At 34.4% G+C, this 25,081-nt stretch overlaps 1 protein-coding gene and 1 long non-coding RNA gene across 3 annotated transcripts; one reads left to right on the top strand and one right to left on the bottom strand.

Moving 5' to 3' along the window:
- Positions 1-4,826: 4,826 nt before the first annotated feature.
- Positions 4,827-8,398, top strand: LOC132601292 (uncharacterized). The gene is made up of 5 exons (XM_060314393.1): positions 4,827-4,839; positions 5,500-5,878; positions 6,150-6,427; positions 6,679-7,278; positions 7,734-8,398. Exons 1-5 carry the CDS (start codon positions 4,827-4,829, stop codon positions 8,396-8,398), a joined length of 1,935 nt encoding a protein of 644 aa, XP_060170376.1.
- A 12,184-nt stretch (positions 8,399-20,582) lies between these two features.
- Positions 20,583-24,640, bottom strand: LOC132602144 (uncharacterized). Of its 2 annotated transcripts, XR_009567619.1 has the most exons (3): positions 24,306-24,640; positions 24,190-24,234; positions 20,583-20,770 (listed from the first exon to the last, which is right to left on the bottom strand). It is a non-coding gene; the product is annotated as an uncharacterized LOC132602144 (long non-coding RNA). The 2 variants fall into 2 exon arrangements; XR_009567618.1 differs by lacking the exon at positions 24,190-24,234.
- Between the last annotated feature and the right edge of the window lie 441 nt (positions 24,641-25,081).

The raw sequence follows: 25,081 nt of genomic DNA, 5'->3' as shown, positions 1-25,081 counted from the left end.
CTTTGTATTGCTCGGAAGTTATATAGATCGGAAAGGTCGGACAACTTCTATTAAATAGACATCTGCTTCTTGGTCCTGTTGAACCAGTCAATGAATTTGAAGAACTTTATCACAGAGAGGAGCATGCATATGTTGGCTTACCAACCCCATGCCATAGGTAATATACAAGCTAGTATCAAGTACTTGTTCTAAAGAGATTTTGTTAAAACTACGCGTATTTCGTTCGTTAAAACGTTAATTCAATACTAGTCTAGTCCATAATAAAGCTACAGAGAAGGTGCATAGGGTAATACAATATAGAAGTTGGTTATGATTTTATATTTTATTTCTTGTATAGGGCTCCTTATTGACACTTCAATCGTATCACAATGTTTATAAATGTTTTTTATTGGAACAAGATTTAAGAAAGCACAACAGATTTTTTGAATGTATGATGTTAAACATGTCATGAGATTTCGATGTATTATTCTTTCTGAAACTAATTAAAGAAAAGAAAAAGCGTTACATCAAAATGGAACAAAGGAAACAGTCATTTAGTACAAGGACGTACTGGTAGTTCATGCTCTTTAAGCTTATGTGTCCGGAAGGTATTTTTTTTTCTCAAACTTCCCATCTAATTTAATGGTATCGGGATGCTGGATTTTTTTTTTTTCCTTTTCGTTAACTTAATATAGCTACAGATGATAATCTTAAAAGGATACATATCAAATTTGCATCTAGATGCTGGTGCTGCTCAGATTCTCAACAAGATATCATGACACATTTATTCCTAACATTCCTATAATTGCAAGGCTATGGAGACAGTTTGCTTCATGTGCACGTATCAATATTGATGGATTACAACGGCAACAAGTTCTTACAGTATGGTGGACAGGTGCTACAAATGCCAAATTGAAGCCAATTTTCAAAGCTCTTACTTCTTTCATCTTATGGGAGTTATGGAAGAGAAGAAACTCTTTATCAAGCATGGCAAAAATGTGACATTATCATAGACTGCTATATCAAGTACATAAACTGATATATCAGTTTGCAAAAGTCAGGTTTCCTTGGATGATTAACATATCTGCAGAATGGCCTGATCTGATCAGCGTTTTAAACCACTATAAGCCTAAGCTATTATTTGCAAAGGTTTACTGGAGGATGCCATGCCACCTACCGGGAGATTGAAGTGCAACACAAATGAAGCAAGCAGAGGAATTATCCAGGCAGACGTTCTCACAGTTTTTGTTTGAGAAATGACAGAGCGGATCTGATATAGAGGCTGAAGCAACAACAATTCAGGAAGCAATGAGGTATTGTAGAGCAGCTAAAATCACACAAATAATCCTGGAAACAGATCCATTGGTGTTACTGCAAATGATACAAAGACAATGGAAACCACCATGAGAACTTACTTATGTGATTGAGGAGATTCAAAATGCTATGGAGGACTTGCAGAATCAGATTATTCATAGAAGGAAATCAGCAAGCTGATTATTTGGCAAATTATGCAATGGAGAATACAGGTTTACTGCAGTTCACAGATTTTGCGTGCTTGTCAATTCAAGGAAGAAGGATCCTCAACATGGACAAGACGTAAATTCCAAATTTGAGGGTCAAAACAAGAAGGATCATGCATAAAGCTTCATTAGGTTTTTCTTAGCTTTAATTTTACTTCTTTGATCTTTTTATTATTTGTTTTGTTTTCTGCAGTTTTTGCTATTAGACTTATTTGATTATTAATAAAATTTTCTGTTAGCGTAAAACCTAACAGAATAAATTTTCTTAAAAAAGAAAATGTCCGACACTATTCCATTAACAATATTAGTTCATATAACTTTTGGAATATCAAGAATTTGATTCTTTTAACTAGTCATATTTTAAAGTTCAATATAGTGTTTTCTCAATCAAATTTCACTATTATTTAACAATGTAAATCTTCGTGTCTAGTGAAATTCCTATTCTATTTAAAAGGATGAAAACAAGTACGCACTATTCTCTTACCAAAAGCAGAACTAGGATTTCAATATTATGAGTTATGAATTTTAGAACGACAATTTTAAGTGTTAATAACCTGATTTTAAAATTAATATACATATATATTTAATGAATTTCTTAAGCTACTGAATTTGACTGAACCGTATTTGAACTTCTACCTCCTCCGCTCCAACAAAGCATAAATGACTCATAATATTCTTGTTTTATGTCCTTTTCTCCTACTCATGACAGACCCCACTTTTAGCCCCAACCAAACAAATAAAAGAAAATCAAGATCAAATATCCTCGTTCAGTTACAACTAGGGTCTAGTTTCAGGAACACCAATTTTAGTTGTCACATAAAAAGGAATTTGAACTCCCTAGTTTTAACACAACAACTAGAGAACATGATGCCTCAAGAATCATGCATTGTACTAAATATTCAATTTTCTTCCCAACTGAAAGGAATTTATCCCTTTGGCCAGGTAAGTCATAAGGACGATATGTAAATCCCAAGTTGTTGATAAGATGGCCCTACTAACACATGATTTTGTTCAACCGATCTTTTAAAAGGTGGTGTTGAATTAATTTTTTCCTATCTCGATTATTTTGCTAGGTACCAGCTACTTTCGTCTAATATAAATATCGAGTAACTTCACCTACCAACTAGGTTAGATAAATGAAAAGAAATCACCTAATTTTCTCTTTTCTTTAATAGATTTTGAACTTTGATCTCCTATAGTATACACTCACTTCTTGATCACTAAACCACACCCTTAGATGTTGTTCAACCTACCATTCTATTATCTATTCAGCCGAATACTTGAAATACCTTCCTCAAATGGAGGAGAAGAACTTTATAAGTGGTCTCCTATCTATCTAAGAAAATGGACTAACATACATGACTTTCACTTTATACGATTATCAAGATCTTCAATCTCGTTTTGTGATTCGATTAATCTAGATCACGCCAGTTGCCAAGAAGTTCCACTTTAGAAGATGAAGTACTCCCTACAAAAAATAACCCTATTATGCTCGAATTTGAGAATTTTAATTACAAACGAAAAAGGTACTTACCTCTCAACGGTGGTCTTTGATGTGACCTACTTCCAAGGTTTTCTAGTAACATCCTTTATAGCCAAAGTCATTGAGATGGGGTCTCTTTCTCTCACATTTGATTCTTTTCCTTTGAGTGGTACCTTCCTGCAAAACTATGATAACAAATATAATAAAGGGTTAAAACCTATGACGCCCTTTTTTGGCCTGATCGATTGTTTTCTCCTGGATATCAGCAAAATGATTCGAATTAGGTATTGTTAAATATTGTGTTTGTACACATGTTACAATAATCTATACTATATTAAAAGCATGAAGGGCCTTAGAAATATTGATTGAACTTTTTGTCCATCATTAAAAGACTGTATAATATACAAAATAATCATTTATTATTTTTAAAAAATATTTAGACTTTAAAATTAACTAAATTTTATTTAGACAGATAAGGAAATTTTCCCTGTTTGGATTCCTTTTAGGTTTAGGAGTCCTTATTTATTAAAACCCTCAAAATTCATTCACATAAGGAAAAGGCTATAAAAAAAAATACAACGATCAAAGGAGATATTGTGAGAAGAAGGAGAAGAAACTGCTGTCATCTACGTACTCCATATCCACTCAAACAAGGAGACTAGGTCTCCAATTCCCTGCAATTTCCTTATGTCAAGAATGTACCTTTGACGCTTTAATTTATGTTAACATATATACTTCATAATTTCATTTTTTCGTGTCGAGTTTCCGGCGTTGTAGGTGAGACAACACATTTTTACATGTTGCTATAACCTGTCGGTCTGGTCAATTTTTCCAATTCAACTTTTCAAATAGTGTCAACGTCTCCGATATTTGTTTGTGATGTGAGGTAAACTTTCTAGCTTTTAGGTTCTTCTTGAAATTATGCGATAATAAATATTTGTGTATTCTTTATAAACAATTGCAAATTAAGAGGTTGTCAGTTGCTGTATACTGTTTGTTTATCATGTATGTACAATTTTCAATGGTGCTAATCCTAATTTTCTATCAGTGCACAAAGAGCTTGAGATTGCTTCAATAGCAATATTGTACTTCAAGAATGCGTCAATTACTTTTCTACCGTTAGTTTTTCAATTTGAAGAGACAATGCAATATACCAATAGGACAATCTTTGGCTATTTTTTATTATTTCATCGACTTATCTTATATTAAAGTTATTCTTTTTATTATTTAAATGTATTTGTTTAAATATGTTCTTTGCATACACACTTAGTATTTCAGTGAGAGTAGTTAAGGCCTCCATCAGATAAGGGAAAAAGAAACCAGAGAGGTATTGCTTATGAGAGAAAGGTATTGAAATTTTGTTAGATAAATCTGTTTTGACAAATATATTTATTTTGCCAACTTTAATAGTATTTGTTTGATGAAGACAATCGTCTTCTTATATTATAAAAGCTTAGTTTTTAACATTTCTAACAACTATTTATTAATAACTAACGCATAAAATGAAAATTGAAATATCAAATCCATCTTGGGTAAAGACTAATTTTAAGAGATACGGTGATGGTTTAGGTGAATCTATCTTTCTAAATCGCTAATGTAATTGACAATCAAATACTTCAAGAACATCCACACAATCATTCGCTCGAGAAATATGCCACTTCGACCCTTGATGCCAGTTTATTTAAAAAAAAAAAAAAAACTCAAATTACATTATTCACGGTAATAAAATCTTCATGAACTTATAGATATAACCCAAGTTAGATTGGCGACGGATAAAAATGCCCCAAAACAATGTCATTTATCTGTAAAAAGAATTGAAGGTCAACCATCAAACAAAATTTATTATGTGCAATACAGGTAAATTTTCATCTTTACTTTTATGTTTCTTCTTTTATAATTTTAGTTCGGTCTGAATCAAAGTTTATATTCGAGTTGATTTACTAAAGTTGACCATGAAAATTATGGAATGAGTCGGTCTTTTTATTCAACAAATATCAAAGAAATAGGAGTGGTGTATTATTTGGTACGTTCATCACTGTACATAAATAACATAAGTATTGTTTATCTTGATTTCTCGATAAACATATTGTTTTATCTTGATTTCTCGATACTCTCAAATTATTCTTTATTTATGAATTAGTGTATGGATTTTTCTTTCTTTACTTTTCATATTTAAGTACACTATGTATTGCAAAATGCAAATTAAACCAATTCCTCAACTATTTAAAATATTGATCTTCTCGAGTGACATTAAATTGTCTAAAATCAACAATTTACTAAAAGTCTTCGTGCTTTTAGGATTCAAATAATTAATTTCACTTTCAGAATTTTGCCAATTTTTTATTTTCTGGAATCTAAAACTAAAATAATTTAGAACTAGGAGTTGAACACATCTATATAAGAAGTCTTATTCTATATTTTGTATCATAAACTTTTGACAAACTCAGAGAGTTAACTCATGTGAATTAATTATAATATAATATGAGGGTCAGTGCATAAGGTAATTACAATTAAAAGGAGGCAGAATAGAGATTGATCTGGGTAGCATTGAGTACATTCCTCCTGAAAATAAATATGGTCCCGATTTAGGAAATAACTCCGATCAGGAATATTGTTATGACACTAGTGAAGAACAAATAGCAGGAATATCCTCAAACGAGGAGGTTCCTGATAGCTTTTTAGATGTCTTTGAAGAGGAAGAAGCACAAATCCTTGATAGTCTAATCGAAGTATTTGCTCCAACTCCAAAAGAAATCAAGGACCCTATCACACAAGAAAAAGAAGAAGCTATCTTACGACAAGGTTTGTCACCAAGAGGTAACAAAAACAAGAAAGGTAGAAAGAACAAAAAGGGAAACAACAATAATTTCCCAGAAAACCAGAACAATCTGAGAAGGTTGTCTTTTCCTCTGAAATTCCATTATGATTAAATACATAATATGGAATATTAGAGGGATAACCTCCAAGGGTGCTCTGGACAGACTCACTAAGGTTGTCAGACTTCATAAAATTGATTTTATAACTTTACAAGAACCTTTTCATAATAGTAACAAAATAGAGAAGTTTAGGAGAAGGATGAGTTTCGATCATGCCATCTCCAACTTTCATAGTAAAATTTGGATTTTCTGGAATTCTAACTATATTTGTTCAGTAGTTTCCAAAACCAGACAACATGTGACTTTGCAGGTTCACTTGCAGGGAAGCATTGATAATTTCTGGATAACACCTGTCTACGCCAGATCTAAAGCAAACAAAAGGAAGTATCTTTGGCAGAAGTTAAGAGATTTGAATTCCATCATCGATGGCCCATGGGCCATCGGAGGGGATTTTAACTCTATAATGGAAGCCGAGGAAAAGAAAAGGGGTGCTCCTTTTAGATTAAATACATGTTTTGATTTTATAAACTGTATGGATGATTGTGAAATGACTGATGCTAGTTTTGTAGGTAATATCCATACATGGTGTAATGGGCGAGGAGGGACCGAGAGGACCCATATGAGATTAGACAGGTTGCTACATAATGAAGAATGGAGTGCTAAATTCCCAAACATCAATGTGGAGCACTTATCCAAAACAGGTTTTGATCACAACCTACTCCTCATCAATTGCTCCGACGACAACCAACAGGTAATCAAATACTTCAAATTTCTTAATTTTTGGACTGATCAAAAAGAGTTTCTTCCTTTGGTTAAAAAGTATGGGATACTGAAGTATATGGCAACCCTATGTGGAGATTACAACAAAAGCTGAAAACTTTGGCTAAGGAACTTAGTAAGTGGTCTAGAAACAGTATTGGGGGTGTTTTTGAAAACGTCAAGAAATTTGAGAAGGAAGTTTCAGACGCAGAAACTGCTTACTTAAATTCTGATTCTGATACTGATAGAATGCTGCTTAATAAGACTAAAGCTGAATACATCAAGTGGTTGAAAATGGAAGATTCTATTTTAAGACAAAAAGCTAGAATCAAATGGGTAGAAGAAGAGGACTCCAATACGAAGTACTTTCACAGTACCATCAAGGCTAGGAGAAGAAGAGCCCAAATCTATAAAATTAAAGATCAAAATGGTCAATGGGTCGAAGGGAATTTAAATATTTCCAAAGCTACCATCGATCATTTCAGTGACTTATTCAGTGAAAAACCAAGTGATATGAATTTGGACTTTATTAGAGGTTGCAACAATCTGATCAGTACTGAGGACAACGTCCTATTAGCAAGATATCCCACAACAGAAGAGATTAAGACGACAATAGATTCTATGGACCCTAATAGTTGTGCAGGACCTGATGGATTTAATGGTTTTTTTTTCCAATACTGCTGGGACATCATCAAAAGAGAGGTAATCTCCTTTGTTCTCTCCTTCTTTCATGGGTCTGAACTTACAAAGTACTATACTCATTCTTATTTGACACTGATTCCTAAGGTCACCTCACTTGATTGTTTTTCTAAGCTTAGACCTATCAGTCTTAGTAATTTTTCAAACAAAATACTGTCTAAAATTCTTGCTTTTAAGGATTAACAATATTTTGCCTAAGATCATTTCTGAGAATCAATCTGGTTTCGTTAAAGGTAGGCAAATCACCGAGAATATTCTTTTAACACAAGAGATTATTCATGGTATTAGACCTAACCCTGACAGTTGCAATGTTGTTTTAAAATTAGATATGTCTAAAGCTTATGATAAATTGGCTTGGAATTTCTTAATTTCTGTTCTTAGAAAGATGGGTTTTGATGATTTTTTTTATCAATCTAGTTTATAGGTTGATCTCTAACAACTGGTATTCTGTTATTATTAATGGTGTTAGATATGGGTTTTTTAAATCTTCTAGAGGCTTAAAACAGGGAGACCCTCTATCTCCTGCTCTTTTTATTATTGCAGCCGAGCCTCTTTCAAGAGATTTGAATCATCTTAATCAGAATGATAGGTTCATTAATTTCTCTATGCATAAAAAAGGGCCCCAGATTAATCACCTTAGTTATGCTGATGACCTTGTGCTTTTCACTTCTGCCGATAAGTTTTCTATTAAGATCATGATGAATTTGCTAAGGTTGTATCAAAAGGCTTCTGGTCAAGAGATTAATAAAGATAAGACTTTCTTTCTCACCCATAGTAAGATGGACATGATTTATAACAGGAGGATAAGAAGGTGGACTGGTTACAAACAGTCTTCCTTCCCTTTCACATACTTAGGTTGTCCCATATCCTGTGGTAGGAAGAGAATCTCTTATTTTTCTGACATTTCCAAAAAGATCCTAAATAAGATTGCAGGTTGGCAAGGAAGATTCTTATCTCCAGGTGGTAAGGCTACCATTATTAAGCATGTTCTTCAATCTCAAGCACTTCATATATTTGCTACCTTAATGCCCCCTGTTACATCTCTATATGAGATTGAAATGCAATTTGCTAACTTCTTCTAGGGAGAGAAAGATGGGAAAAACAGCTATCATTGGTCCTCTTGGGATAACATGAGTTACCCTACCATAAGGGTGTCAAGTGGGCCGGTCCAGTCCGGACCCGGCCCGGTAAACCCGGCCCACCACTGGCTCGGTAAACCCGGCCCACCACTGGCTTGGTAAACCCGGCCCACCACCGGCCCGGCCCAAGCCCACTAAGAGGTGTAAGGGGCTGGGCTAGGTGGGTTTTATTAGGGGGCTGGGCCGGACAAGGTGGACAGCCCACCAGCAGCCTGGGTGATGGCCCACCTGGGCACCGGCCCGGCCCACTTCAATAAAAAAAAAAGATAAGTACTACATTTATTACTAATAATAAGTATTTAAAAACATTGTATCCCAATAAAATAGCTATAGCTATAATTGTGGGATTCTTAAAATTTTGGAAGCAAATATATGAAATATTTATTAATTATTCAAACCATAGTTAGAATCTTACTTTAGTTAATTAAAACTTAACCATTAATTTTAACTCATGTAATATGTCTCTTATTCAAGTAAGAACTTGGGGAAAATGGAGACAATGAAAATGGAGAGGAGTCGGATCCGTTAATATTTAATTGCTACTAAATGAAAACTAATTAGCTCTCCTTTTTTAAAAAAAATAAAAAAATTAGTGGTCACTGGTCAGCTGAGCCCCACAGAATTAATAAATTGGGCAGTGACCTTTTCCAACGTTTGAAAACTAGTTATCTCTTCCTTTGTTTTTTTTTTCAATTAATAATGGGCAGGTGGGCCCCAAAGAATTAACAAAGTGACCAAGTGACCGTTGCCAACGGAAAGATTGGCAATTCAACCGTTGGCCCAAAAAAGGACCCCTCAACCCCTTAAAACTATTTTTGACCTTTAAGTTTAAAAAATTACAGTTTAACCCATTTTTCACCTATAAATACCTCATACATTTCATCATTTTTTTACTACAATCCTCTCATTTTATCTCACTTTCCCTCTTAATTTTCAGCAATTTCTATAATTTTAGTATTCTATAATTGTTTTTGCAAACTTGCAATTAACAAGATCAAGTGGAAGGCTTCAAGTATTCAATTCATCAATTTACGATCACGTTGTTATTTCGTTATCTTCAATAATTTGGTACCTTCGTTCCATCTCTTACTTTTATTTAGTACTTTAATTCTTTCATTTTAATTTTAATTTTAGTTATTTTAATTTGCATAATGGAACCACTAAAAAGAATCGGTAAAGCTTTATGTCCCGGTGGTAGTATTAGCGGTAAGAAAATATCCGGTAGTGGTAGTGGTAGGGGTAGTACTAGCGCTAGAAATTATACCCGTGTTCCGCAAGCACCACCTAGTGAAATAGGCGACATAGGTGTGGGTGCACATGATATGAATTATATAGAATTACAAGAAACGTACGGTATAGAAGATGAGAATGAAGTTGAGATACAAGTAGACGATGATGATAATGACAATAATACACCCACTAGTCCCGCTAATGATATTGCTCAGTCTCGAACTGAGGCTCAGGGTCGTCCTCCACTGCCTGAAGGAGCCCGAAAAAAAACTAGCGCCCGGTATATTATTATACAGTATATAATAATATAAACTATTAGTTATATATATAATAATAATATATTAATAAAATCTTATTAGTTTCAAATATTTTATATATAATAATAATTAAATATTTTTTAGCGTATTGAAATGTCTCCGCCGATGATGGAGGTGTGACAATCTGCACATGACATTAGGACTTAGGATCAGATGAGATAATTAAATTAAGAACTTTGGTTTAGTATCAAAACTCATGTGCATTGTTCCCATTTAGTTCCCATTTAGATGAGTAGGAAATTTAGAGAAAGAGGAGAGTAGGAAATTGTGAGATAATATGGAGGAATGAATGGTATTTATAGATTGAAAATACGGCCAAAGTATAATTTAAGGAACTTGATGGTTAAAATAAAGTTGACAACAACTAGATTTTAAAGTATCAAACTTAATAAATTTTAGTATTAGATTTTTTTTTTAAAATAATTAAAATCCGGCTCGGCCCACTAACTAAAACCCGGCCCGGCCCACTAACTAAAATCCGGCCCGGCCCACTAACGGGCCCGGTTAGCCCGAGGTGTAGCCCCTATCCGAGGTGGGCTGGGCCGGACACCCTTTCCCTCTCCAAGCCCGGCCCCTTAACTTACGGCCCGTCTCGGCCCCGACCCGGCCCCTTGTGGCCCACATTAAAATGGCCCGGCCCGACCCACTTGACACCCATACCCTACCATAGAAGGGGGCTTGGGTTTCAGGAGTCTTCTTGATATCTGTCACACATTTGCTGCTAAAAAATGGTGGAGATTGAGAACAGAACCTTCTTTGTGGGCACAATTCGTTAAATCAAAGTATTGCCAAAGAAGCAATCTCAACTCTAAGATCATTGCTCCAAAAGATCCAGCTGCTTGGAAAGACTTGCTTCATATTAGAGATAATATTGAAGCCAACATCAGTTGGAAAATTAATTCCGGAAACAGTCTGTTTTGGTAGGATAACTAGACCCATCATGGGTCTCTTTATCAGATGTTAAACCCTTCGGCCAATCCTGGTAATGTTAAAGTTAACCATTTCTTATTGAATCAGCAATGGCAGATTGATGATAATCCTTTTTCCTTACCAAGGGACACTCTGAATCTGATCAAGAGTATCCCTATCGGTAAATATGATGAAAAGGATCAGCCTATTTGGAATCTGAATAGCAATGGTTTATTTACATGTTCCAGTGCATTCGAATTCCTTAGGAAGAAGGAAGTTGCCCCTCACATTTATCATTCATCTGGATAAAAGAAATTCCTTTCAAGGTTTCCTTTTTCATGTGGAAGCTTTTAAAGAAAAATCTTCCTCTAGATGCTAATCTTTCAAGATTTAACATTGACAAAGGTGCTAGTTGTTGTTGTTGCAGGACTGCATGCATAGAAACTGGGAATCGTGTTTTTTCACAAAGTGAGCTTGCAAAACAAACATGGCAAATCATGACCAGACTGCTGGGGATCAGCATTACCGGTTCCACTATTCAAACAATTCTCTGGCAATGGTGGAGACAAAAACTAAGAAATAGTGTTCACAAATTCCTTTTACTTATCACTCCAATGATAGTATGTTGGGAAATTTGGAGAGCAAGGTGCACTAATAAATTTGAACAAAAAATATTACTGCTTCTAATATATGTTTTCAATCCGTATTTCAGATCAAGGTGGCAATAAGACAGAAATTCAAATCCATAGACTACACCTGGAACTGGAGCAAAGTTTGTTTACAAGCGGAAAACTTCAAAGCTGTGATAACTAGTAAGATGATCAGATGGATCAAACCTACAGGAAACACTTCGAAGCTCAACACTGATGGAAGTTATATGAAAAATCAAAACAAAGCAGGAGCCAGTGGTATTGTTAGGAATAGAATTGGGAATATGGTCATGGCCTTTGCATATCCAACCCAATTCTGCACTAACAATTATAGTGAAGCATATGCAGCTCTAGTTGGAATTTCTTGGTGTGTCAATCATCCTTTCGAAGCCCTTGAAGTAGAATTGGACTCCAAGATGGTGGTACAAATGATAGATGGTTCCCTTAAGCCTCCCTGGAGGTTATTGGACATTATAGAAAACACTAAGGCAAAGGTGGCTCACAGAAACATCTCGATAAAGCATTGATTTAGAGAAGGGAATGAGGTGGCGGATGCACTAGCTAAATATGCAACACAAATTCAAGTCCCTAGAATTTTTTTGAATGAAGGTGACCTGCCAACGGAGGCTAGAGGACCGCTCAGAATGAATAAGCTTGACCTCCCCTCCTTTAGGAGAAGAGTTAAAAAGAACTTAGGCTTGTGCTTTGAACCACCTTGAGGTGACTTAGATGTTATGCATTAACTTCCTTAAGTTTCAATGCATTAGTATATTGAATAGTATATATATGTAATCTTATGTATGGAGGTAAGGTGCCATGTCCCCCTCCAATGTAACTAAATTTTTGGTTTCAATCGACATGGTAGGGTTCTGCCAAACCCCCCATCACTACGATGGTGATGATTTCTGGAAAAAAAAAAGTGCATAAGGTAATGAAGTTTTTTGATCGTGTAATTTTTATTATGGATTCAAGTCTATATTGTACTTAATCTTCATTCTAAATTTTATGCACTTTTTTATTACCTGACGCAAAAAAACACGTGCAACGCAGGAACGCTAAAACTATTTAGTTTTAAGCTATGAAGTAAGTAGAAGGATATCACATCTTTTGGAAGTAATACAAGCTTTTATTACTATCATATTGACAAGTTTATGCCATTGAATTATGAGTTCAATTTGTGACACAACCCAAAATGGTCATAAGTCAAACAAAAGAAATAGAGAATTTATTTTTAAATTCCCATTTTTATTGTATGGTGTGGTCTGTGAATATTTAAAAAGAGAGGAAACGAAGAATAGAAAATGACCTTTTCTGGGATTTGAACTTTACACCTAAATGTGACAAAATGAAACCTATGTGTTGCAAGATATGCTACAACTTTTTTTTTTCCCCCTCTTGGAATCACCTCAGGAATTTTCCTTAGGCAAAGTAGGGATTGCTGTATGTTTTTACGCCTAATATATGATGGAGAAGTAAATAAGTACTTTTTCTTCGATTATAATTTTAAAGGGGAAATGTTAAATGTGTCTATATGTATTAATTGAATTGAATAACTTTACCCTTGTGGTAAGAAAAAAAATTCTTGTTTTTGCCTTAAACCCTAATGGAACTTCAACAAGATGGACACATAAATTTACGTTTTTCTTTTTGAAAAATGGACACATAAAATCCACTTATTTTCCACTGGAATTCCATCAAAAAAAAAAAAAAAAAAAGGAAGACGATTTGCGAACTATAAAAATATGAATAAACAAAACAGGTAATGAGGAAAAATTGAATAATTTATGATAGCCCATGTAGGGTGAGCATAATTTGGTGCAACTCAAATTACAAAAGTCACGTCTCACTCCCAAACAAATTGTGGTCGGCTATATGAATCTCTACTAAAAAAAAGCAAAAACTGACCTCCAAAAGAAGTCGAAAAAAATCAACCTCTGATTTTTGTAATTTTTTTTTTAAAAAATGACCTATGTAGGTTTATTTTTTTAGCGCCAAAAATCCAAAAAAGTGAAAACTGACTTTCGGAGGTCGGTTTTTAGCTCCAAACCGGGAAAGTAGAAATCGACCTCTAGAGATCGCTATATGTTTTTTTTAATAATTTTTCGTTGTTGCAAAATAGACCTCCAAAGGTCCTTTTTTAATACTAATATTTTTTGTTGCAAAATATACCAACCTCCAGAGAGGTTGGTTTTTTCGCAAAAAAATGAATTTGAAAAGTATAAATAAATAAACTAAAATCTTACACCATAAGCACCAACGGTTTAGTGGTGAAAATGTATACTATCACGGTAAAAATTCCTAGATATAGTGCATTTTATAATTTTGCAATTTTAGATACCGAAGTCAGGAGGTTGGTTCTTTTCAAATAATTTGGAGGTCGTTTTTTTTTTTTTTTTTTTACCGACCAGAAAATTACCAACCACCGAACAAATGGAAGTTACCGAATTGAATATATCAAAAGGAGAAAAATCCAACCACACCGATCAATTTTAATTAGTCATGGCATTGGTGCATTTTAAGTTGAATATCAAATCGAAATATCTGAAAACGTGCCAAACCGATCGACGAACACCCCCTAAGTACATGGACAAATTTGAATCTTTCCTTTCTATAATATTATTTCTTAAAACCAATGAATAATAGTAGTATTAAATAAAATAAATGCGCTTGTGTACGTATATGAATTTTTATACAACAATTTTATCAGAATATGTGTCCAAAAAAAGGCTCACTAGAGAATGGGGTTCTGGGAAAAAAGGGCAGCTAGTCAGAGATGAAATGACAAGAAATGAATGAATGCTAAGCAGACATGAATTGACATTTCAGATTCGGTGTTACTTTCATTTGTATTCACATAACTCTCTCAATACATAATATACATAATATCTTTCTCTCTCTAAAATAAAATTGCCAGCTTGATGAGTTTTCTATAACTTATTTTTGGTTTCCCACACGCTTCAGTATTCGCATTGGATCCGACTAATTCGGATTTATGCTGTATAAGATTCGTTTAACGGGGAAATACCTTTCTAACAAGATTTTTTTCATGTTCAGAGCTCAAATATGAGACATTTAATTTATGATGGAGGGATTCCATCCATTCCGTAGTAAAATTTTTACAACTATTTCCTATTACTCTGGTACTCTATTTGTTAAGTTATTCTAACTCCTAACCAAACTTTGCAGATCCCAAGGAGACTTTGTTTCAATCATTCGTTGGTTTTTTTTACTGCCTTTCTTGTTGCTCTTATATTCTTTCTTCTCTCTCATAAATAAATTCCTCCTTAACTTATTGGCTTTCACATGCATAAATGCATGTCTCATCCTTTGGTCTATAAGTCATCAGCCAAAGGGTTCAAAGATGCTAGCTAGCTAAATGGACCTACATGTTTATAACCACATGTACCTAACAAATTCTTGGTAGCAAGTGGCGACCATAAATATCTTTTCATCATTCCTAGTGTAATTGTTTTTGTTTAGAAAAAAGTTCAAATTTACCCATGTACTGTATGAAATTATTCACTTTTGTTATTAATTAGACTTGTGGTCCATTCACAATCTCGCGTACCCTTGCTGTTACTAAATTGTTTTGATTCACTTATCAACTTTTGATTACGGTTTAAAATTACATTCAAGTTGTCGAGTTTGAGTTTATTAAAAGTTAAGTACAAAAAACGAGATTTTTTCTAACGGCGGGGTAAGAATTCGATCAAAAGTTTAACAGAGAATAAAAATACTCAATTTGGGATAGGACATGACAAATTTGACCCTTTTCTTTTGTTAATCATGATGATAGTATTCATTTCCTTATCTCCTTTTGTTTTGGATTTTTGTTTTTGGACTTTTTTGTTATCAATATATAGTACACGATATAACTGATTTGACTATTCATCCATGTAACTAAAAAATGGAGAATCCAGTCAGAATACAAATTAAATGATATAAAAAGTAATGTAGCTCAATAATTCTGTTAAATGTCTTGGGTATCACTAGTAGGTCAATGTCAATTATAAGTTGTGCTAATTCTTTCACGGTCTTATATAAGATTGACAAAAGTGAAACTGATACTTAGTCTACCAAGTCTTAAACGTAAATCAATTAGATCTTGATAAAGATTTAATATAATTAAGTACTCCATAAAAGAAGGCAGAATACATCGATAAACTCTTATACTTACCAGTAAATTTCATTTAGATATTCAAACTATTAGATACTCCCGACTCAATTGTGTGTGTGTTCTCAAGCATCCATGATGTAGACAAGTTAACCACTTAAAATATGTGACTTTAATTATACACATTAGTCTCAACAAGCCGTAAAACCTCATGCATGTTCCAATTGTTGTTGATGTGTACAATTAAAGACATGTTTTACGTAATTGACTTATTTACGCAATGGACACTTGTGAACAAGCGCATATGAGTCCGAAGAGTTTAATAAAGGCACTTTATGATGTATTCAGATGCTCAATTATAATACACTATAGTTAATTAAAATTTACTGAAAAGTTCTAAGAGCCGTGGATGTATTCAGTCGGCCGAAGCAAATAAAACTATATATGTGTGTGTGTATAAAATGACTATTATTATTGTACTATTAGTGGAAATGCTTTTGATCAAGACTTAGGTAAAAAATTATTTAACAAGTTATCAGGAGCTTTAGGAAGAGAAATAAAAGATAGATGGTATAAAAGAGAAGGAGTAATACAACATCCTAATGCAAAATCGTCAATAGGACATAAAATACAACATATAATGGAAATATTACAGGAAAAATGTACGCATATACAAATACAGAAACAATTAAAACAAAACGAAATGAGTTTTTGTAAAAATGTGGTAGTCGAAGAAGATGGTTAAATTTTATAGATACTATCTCAATATACAATTTAATTTTCGAACATATTAAAGGAAAAGATAATAACTTAGCAGACCAATTAAGTAGGTTACACATATATATCTGTATATATCTAATTGAGCACACACATCAAAGATTAATGAGACGTGTTCCAAGCTCATTAAAATTATGAAATCAACCTTTTATCTCACGGTAACAACTAATGAGACGTGTTCCAAGCTCACACATCAAAGATGGCATCTCAAATAGCAATCCCTAAAACCTTAATAGGCCAAGCAAAAAAAGGATATATGATATACATTAGTGAAGTGCTCCATGATGAAAGGTGCAATGTTTCAAGTGCACATCAAAAGTGGGGAACAATTGGGGACATATATAATCTTCCCCTTTTATTGGTAAACGCATTCATGTAAAACTTTTGGACCACTTATTCTTTTGAAAAGTTGAATGAAAGAAAAAGAAATTTTTTGAGTAAGCCATTGAAGCAAATTGTTAAAGTGTTTGTTCTTTGCTTTGATGCAAATATTTGTGTTTGTGGGGGGAGGGGGGGGGGGGGGGTGTATATGGTTACACAGATTGGATGGCAATTGGCAGGCCAATAGGCATTTTGCGGTCCATGCTATTGTGTTTCACATAGGTAACATTTGCTTCATTTGTGGGAGAGTTGTAAACTACATGATATGCTTGGACATAAAAGGTCCTTTACTAGATATGTTCACCTTTGAAGAAGAAACAACTTTTGCCATCAATATCAGTCCAAATTACAAGAGAAAACAGACATAAAATGTAATTTCATGTCAAAAGATGGGCGCACAAGTTAAATAGTGATGTTTGAAAACATAGGATAGTACAACATAGTGTCAGGTGTTATTGGTGATATGTCAAAAGATAAATTAAAGAAGAAGAATAAAAAAAAGAAAGACGAGTTTTGGTGATTAATTATCTCAACTTGATATCACGTTTCTTTTGAAGCAATTGAGAATTGAGGAATTTCAAATTGAAATACTCATCTTTTATTCATTTTTTCTAATTTACAGGTCTCCATTGATCATTGATATGCAAAAAGATATAAATTGAGTTTGACATTCCAAAGTTTATACCTGATCATTGAGTTGAGACTACCTAGATCCGTTCAAATAGAAAATGGGGAAAAAAAGTGTGCAAGGCTTGGTCAAGGGTTTCATGTATAATGTTGGAAAGTTTTGTTGGTTTGGTTCTGAAAACATTTGTCTTGATAAGTTACAAATATTGGCCCAGCATAAGTGAGACTGGTGTCACGTAAGGAGAGTGTCAACCTACCTTTAGAGAAAACAATTAGCACCTTCAAGCATGGGATAGCAAACCTAACAGTTTTCCTTCTCATGCTCCGGGAGGTAGGTTGCTTCTCCTTGCTAAACGTGATCATATTTAATGCACTAAAAATGAATGCAAACATTACATAAAATGCACACATTAAGAAGCCAAGTCATCATATTCACATCAACATATCCAGTGAAATCCCGCAAGTGAGCTCTAGGGAGGGTAGGATGTCACGGACCTTACCCCGATCTTTGTGGGGGTAGAGAGGTTGTTTCCGATAGATCCTCTACTCAAACGAAAATTTTATGAAGCAAGAAAAATATGACAACAAGGTAGCAAGATACTAAGCAAATAAAACAACATATAATGATAGACATTGAAGAACAAGAAGATACACGATTACTAAATAATACCACTAGTAAGGAGAAAAGGAGAAGAAGCTAGCCCCCTACCTCTCCCACATAAGGTGCGACAACACTGGACTACCTACTAATCTTCTACCCTAATCCTCGACCTCCATACCTTCCTATCCAGGGTCCATAAGCTAAACTTATGTCATTTCCTATCTAATCACCTCTCCTGGTTCTGCTTCAGCCTACCTCTACCTCCCCTAACTCCTGCTACATCTAACCTCTCACACCTTCTTACTAGCGCATCCACGCACCTCTTCTTCACATGCTCGAACCATCCCATCCTCGCTTCTCTCAGCTTGTCCATCACGGAGACCACTGCCACCTTTTCCCATCTAATTCTATTCCTTATCATAGCTCTCGTAGTATGCCCACACATCCATCTGAGCATCCTCATCTTCGCTACATCCATATTCTAAATGTGGGTGTTCTTGACTGGCCATCACTCTGCCCTATCCAACAATGTTGGTCTAACCACCAATTTTTAGAACTTATCTTTAAGCCTTGGAGACACATTCATATCGCCCAAAACCTAGGATGTGTGTAACAACCTAACCCGCTACTGACATTGTCCAATTTAGGCCTAAGCCCGCACGGCTTTAAAATGAAGTAATTGCACAGTTTTCCTTTCAAATGGACTGGTCTTTAATTTTTGCCCTTCAAATGGGCCGGTCCTTAATATTTGCCCTTCAAAATCGAACTTATATTTAGCCAGGGATAAGTTCTTTAATGATGCTGGCATAACTTAGGGATATTATGATACATAAATTATGCCCTTCTAGGCATAAGTTTGATTTCGAAGGGCAAAAATTAAAGACCACTACAAAATAGGGACAAAAGTGCAAATGTCCTTTGAAAATGCATCACCAGGGTGTAAGGCCTACTTACTTATATACCCAACATTCTCTATGTGTTTTGCTGATGTGGAACTCTTCTCCTAAGTTAGGGTGTCACATACACCTACTCTTATGGACTCAGTGTCCTCGTTGAGGCTTGTCCCACAATATACAATTTGCCTAGACTCATCACTGAAGTTTGCCCTGCCTACCCTAGATTCGTCTAGACTCAGTTGAACTCTTACCCTCCATCGACAAGGCTGACACATGAGTGGCTCTAATACCATCTGTAACAGCATAGTCCGCTAGTGATATTGTCCACATCATCATAAATTTCCCCTTCTCCTTGGATTATGGAACCATGAAACTTGAAACTTCCTCTCTTTGATATGACTTGTGCATCAATCTTCACTTCCACCTCCGCCTTATGTGTTACCTCACTGAACTTGCACTCCAGATACTCTATGTTAGTCTCGCTTAACATGAAATCCTTTAGAATCTAGGACTTGTCTCCAAACTTCCAGCCTATCGTAAACTCCACCGGGCGTTTCATCTATCAGTGCTATGTCGTCTGCAAATAACATATATCACAGAACCTCCTCTTGAATATGCCATGTCAAATGTTATGTCCCCATAGAACAAATATTATAAAAAATAATTTGATCATTTGAAAATCAAGTTAGATTTAGTAATATTAATACTTTTAAAGCTGATTTTGAAATCAACTGTTTTTTAACCCCCAAGAGTCAAGCCAAGTGCTCAACCTCAATAAATTCTTTCAGACTGCCTTCCGCACCTTGATCTGTCTAGTTCTATTTTGACTAATCTAAATCCGTGTACTAAGTAACAACGAATATCTCCTCTCAATTCTTAGCAGAGGGAAACACTTTATTTGGGAGTAATGCCTCTTTTCTCTCTCCCCAAGGACCCAGTCTGGTATCTATCAACATTTAGAGATCTTGCCTTATCAAACAACTGGTAGGCACGATTTCGTTCAAAAGCTCACTTGGATAGTGTTAATCTTAACTTCCCTCGATTTGGGGGATAAAGTTGGACTTCATCCTCCTTTCATGCTATTTACCATGTTTTTATGGAAGGGGATATAGCTAAAAGGGTTTAAGGCTTTTTTGCTAGTACTTTGGCTATTAATATGCACAAAGGATTTGTCAGATAACTAATGTCACTACAAAAAAACGCTTAAATTGCGGGGGTTATTTTTAAGGTTTGCGGCGGTTTGAAACCCCCGCAATGTGTTTTAGCGGCGGTTTTTTACTGACCGCCAGAACTAATTTGCGGCGGTTATTTTACGGCAGTTGACCCCCATAATTTTAAAATTTAATCTTTTAAAAATAATTTTCAATTACAGATTGCGGCGGTTTAGAACCTCCGCAATACATATACAATTTTTTTTTAAAAAATTAGCTTATATTTAAAGGTCCTGGCAGTCTCATATCCCCCAACAATTCATTGAATTTTTTAATTTATATATTATGATTACAAAATCACTAATTAAGCTGGAAATCATAATCAAAGCAAAAAAACGTTAAAACTTTAAGAGATATCAATAACATATTGTAAAATCACAAATGTTATCATAAAGTACCATTAGTTTTTTAAACTAAAAATTTAAGTAGCATTATCATATCACTCAAAAACTAAATTTAAACACAATACATTCACTCCAGCGTTCTAACATTCGTTCCTACCAAACAATACAATGAAATCAACGGTTGTCACTAGGATTACTATCACCGCATGATCTTCTTGCATCCATGGGCGAAAGGGATCCACTAGCCACATCACTTGGCTGCATGAAAAACATAGAAATAGAGTTAGCTACTATCCTGATAACACCACAACTCTTTATTCAAGTTTAATTTGGAAATCCAACTGCTCATACAGTAGAAAATAAAACATAGTAGAGAATTAAGCATTGCTATCAGGGCCACTATTCTAACTTATCAGAAAAAGAAAATCAAACAACTACTAGAAAACATTGCTATCATTAAACAAGCAACAAAGTTTTCAGAAACTTCAACTCAGACCTTCACAAGTCAAAACAGTATCTGACATTATCTCGAGCTATGACAATGCAGGCCTAGTAAAGCCAAATCAGGGAAAATATAGTAGAGCATATCAAGTAAAAATCGGACAGTATCCATTCAAATAACCAAATTCAACGGGAAGAAGCAAAAATCAAGAATTCTAAGTGAAAAAAGCATAAACACAGTTAAGTTCAAAGAATAGAAATAAACCCAATCACCATTTGTATCAAGTTACTGATCTGGACCACTGAGAAGCATATATCATAAATGATATAACATGTGTCTAGTATAACAGAAAATGGGAAAATGACTCAACTGGTTCTACTTAACAAGAAAGCATCACAATAGGATAAATTAGCAGTTAAATGTAGTTCTGCTATACACAGATCATTACCATATATGATTTGACCATATCAATAAAGTTACCTCGCTACAGTAGACATATAATAAATTACCATGAATTAAGTAGTGCTACTTCGTAAACATCGAAGGAGCGTGATTGCATTCATTCTACTGCTACTTCTAATTATATCATCAAATGTTGACTATAGATGACATATAATTTTCTCTTTTTTCCCTTCTCTTTCTCTTTCTTACTCATCTTTTCCCTGTTCACACTCACAGACCTCACCATACATAGCCATCTCACATTACAAACAAATCTCACTCAATCCTTTCTTCCAAAAAAGTAAAGGAAAAAAGAAAAGAAAACTAAGCTCATTAAAGAAAGACAACTTGAAGGTGCAGAGAATGCCGACTTGAGAAATAATGGCTCTATAGACTAATATATGACTAAGACATTTGTTGTATGAATTTTAAAGTCCATGCTAATAATACTTTGATTTGCCATAACTCTCCTAAAAAGTTCAGTAATTTAATTTTGTCACTGACAGGCTTACTGGAGAATACAAAACAAAGCTTTTTTTTTTTTGGTGAATTTTCATATAGAATTGGATATCACTTTTAATTTTTTCATTTTGGATCTGCCTTCCTGAAGCAACTGGATTTAGTGAGGCAATAAACTACTTCCTTTATGTTTTATCCTTTAAGCAGTTATTTAGATTAAGAATGTGTTCACCCTCTTCCCATCTCGTATTTCCTTATTGAAACAAAAAAACAGAGAAGTTTGTAAACTTGGATGAATGCTACATGATTTTTCCCTCTTAATTATGATTCTGTAGCAGTTATTCCTACTATCTAGGAATAGTTGTATTGATATGGACTAGAATGAGCAGCTTAGATTTAAGAAGGTAAAATAGTGCCCAAATGAACAAAAAAATGTACATCATATATATGCAAGCTCTATTTCTGGTCATTTTTTTGGCAGCAACATTAGCAATATTAACTTTCCTAGTAAGCTTCCATCTGCTGGAACTTCTCTAGCTACATCTTCCAGTGATATTCTTTTTTTTATTTTTTATGTTTTCACTATAAGCAAACTAAGATGGCTTTCCCACTATAAGCAAACTGTAGCAGTTATTCCTACTATCTAGGAATAGTTGTATTGATATGGACCAGAATGAGCAGCTTAGATTTAAGAAGGTAAAATAGTGCCCAAATGAACAAAAAAAAGTACATCATATATATGCAAGCTCTATTTCTGGTCATTTTTTTGGCAGCAACATTAGCAATATTAACTTTCCTAGTAAGCTTCCATCTGCTGGAACTTCTCTAGCTACATCTTCCAGTGATATTCTTTTTGTTATGTTTTCACTATAAGCAAACTAAGATGGCTTTCCCACTTCGTGCTTGAGTTGGTATCCAAATATTAGAGTATGGTAGGTGTTAGTATAAAGTTAGTCCCTCATCCATTAAATAAGAGATGTTAATTGTATTTCACACCTATTTATAGATGTGTCTTATATTCTCTTATCACCAAGTCTTTAATATATTTATCTCTTTTACTTCTTCAAGGAAGAGAAATAGACACTAATTCTAACTTGAAGGAGACATCTCTTATTCTAACTTCAACGAAGCTAACGAGTCTCTAGAATAGTTATTCCTACTATCTAGGAATAGTTGTATTGATATGGACTAGAATGAGCAGCTTAGATTTAAGAAGGTAAAATAGTGCCCAAATGAACAAAAAAATGTATATCATATATATGCAAGCTCTATTTCTGGTCATTTTTTTTTTGCAGCAACATTAGCAATATTAACTTTCCTAGTAAGCTTCCATCTGCTGGAACTTCTCTAGCTACATCTTCCAGTGATATTCTTTTTTTTATGTTTTCACTATAAGCAAACTAAGATGGCTTTCCCACTATAAGCAAACTGTAGCAGTTATTCCTACTATCTAGGAATAGTTGTATTGATATGGACTAGAATGAGCAGCTTAGATTTAAGAAGGTAAAATAGTGTCCAAATGAACAAAAAAATGTACATCATAAGTCAAGAGGCAAACAAACTGCCAGAAAGTGAAACTAAGAAATATATTTATCTCCAAAGGGCACACAAACTGCCACAAAGTACCACTATCACCACAAGAAATTGACGGAAACCTCCACGACCTAAAACCTCAAAGGCATAAAAATCTTTAAAATATGTAACAAATAAGAACAGAACTCCACATAGTGAAATCTTGCTGCAAACATTGAGAAGTAAGTTAAGTGAAATCTCTATTTTAGAGTTGCAGATACTACACCACCCATATTCAAACACCACCAAAGTTAAGTGAACTATACCTGCAGCTTGGTCTACTAGAATACAATATAGAATTATAAGATTAGTGCAGATTTAGCTACACTTAAAAAATATGCTTTGCGACATAACATAATTTCTGCAAAACTTGAAGGTGCATAGAATGACGATTTGAGAAATAAGCAGCATCGACTAAGTTTGAATGTCTCGTTATGGTTGTGAGCCAACATAGACAAGTTATAAAAGCTCTAAAACTGAAGCTTTAATTAATTAATCTGTTTAGAGGATTTTAGGTTAAGAAAAGGAGTCAATATACAATAGCGACACACCAATTCAACAAAGAAATCTAAAATAAACAGAGAAAACCCACATCCAACAGATAGTACCCAAAAACCCCGCTGAAACATATTTACCTGTCGATTTACCCAAAAACCCACATCCAACAGATAGTACCCATAAACAGATTTTCAAAAATACACAAACCCAAAAATAGGGAAGATGAAAGACCCATTTGTAGAAACAACTGTAATTGAAGAGATACTTGTCGATTTCTATGCCAGAGTGAGTGATAGAGACGCCTTAGCCACTGCTAAATCAGGGAAATCGAAGAAAATAAGGGTAAAATTCACACAAAAAATTCAATTATGAGAAAATTACCTTGAGGGAAATCCAAAGAAAATAAGCACGAAATTTGAGCTAATCTCTCAAAAGGAAGCATGAAATTATCTTGAGGGAAAAAAATTAGTGAAAGACTGAGCTTTTTGAGAAAGGGGTTTTGTTATGCGAGCTTTTTGTTATTCAGAGAAAAAGAGCAGCGAAAAAAAGTGTGGGAAAAATGCGCGCTATTTTTTTTTTTTTTTTTTTAGATGGAGGAGGTTTTAAACCGCTGCTAGTTTCTTTTAATAATGTCGGTTATATAAACCCCCGTTATTTAATGAGATTTGCGGAGGTTGGAGCTGACCCCCGCTATTAAACCCCCGCAATTAGGCTGTTTTTTTGTAGTGTGTTGAGTTGGCGGGCCTCTGGTAACTCTAATGCTTTGCATAAGACTTTGTGCAACATTGTTCCTATGTACAAAAATTGGGAGTTATGGAAGAGAAGAGGGGCTAGTAAGTATGGCCAACATTCCTACTATATCAATAAAATTGTTAATCAAGTGAATTTTCAAATTAAAATACTCCTGTATAAACACTTTACACATATTTACCTTCATTTATCTTGGAAAGATACGTGTGTGCTTGTAGATAACTACTCAACTCCCATTATCAGCTTTCTAGTTTATTTGAAGAGGCCACAACAACAACTCAAAATCAACATTGATGGAAGATCTATGAGTGATATGAAGAAAGCTGGAGCAGGAGGCATTATCAGAGGATATGATGGAGAAATGGTGCTAGCGTTCTTACTCTGAATCCTTTGAACTCTAGAGCAAC

Source organism: Lycium barbarum, chromosome 7 (genome assembly GCF_019175385.1).
Source record: "Lycium barbarum isolate Lr01 chromosome 7, ASM1917538v2, whole genome shotgun sequence".
NCBI classification, from domain to species: Eukaryota; Viridiplantae; Streptophyta; class Magnoliopsida; order Solanales; family Solanaceae; genus Lycium; species Lycium barbarum.
Note: the sequence above shows the minus strand (reverse complement) of the source record. Positions and strands in the feature narration are given on the sequence as shown.

Coding starts and splice junctions, on each gene's coding strand:
- LOC132601292 (XM_060314393.1), top strand. Junction 6,428..6,678: donor GACTGATGCTAGTTTTGTAG/GTAATATCCATA, acceptor TTGGTTAAAAAG/TATGGGATACTGAAGTATAT. Junction 7,279..7,733: donor AGGACCTGATGGATTTAATG/GTTTTTTTTTCC, acceptor TTATCAATCTAG/TTTATAGGTTGATCTCTAAC.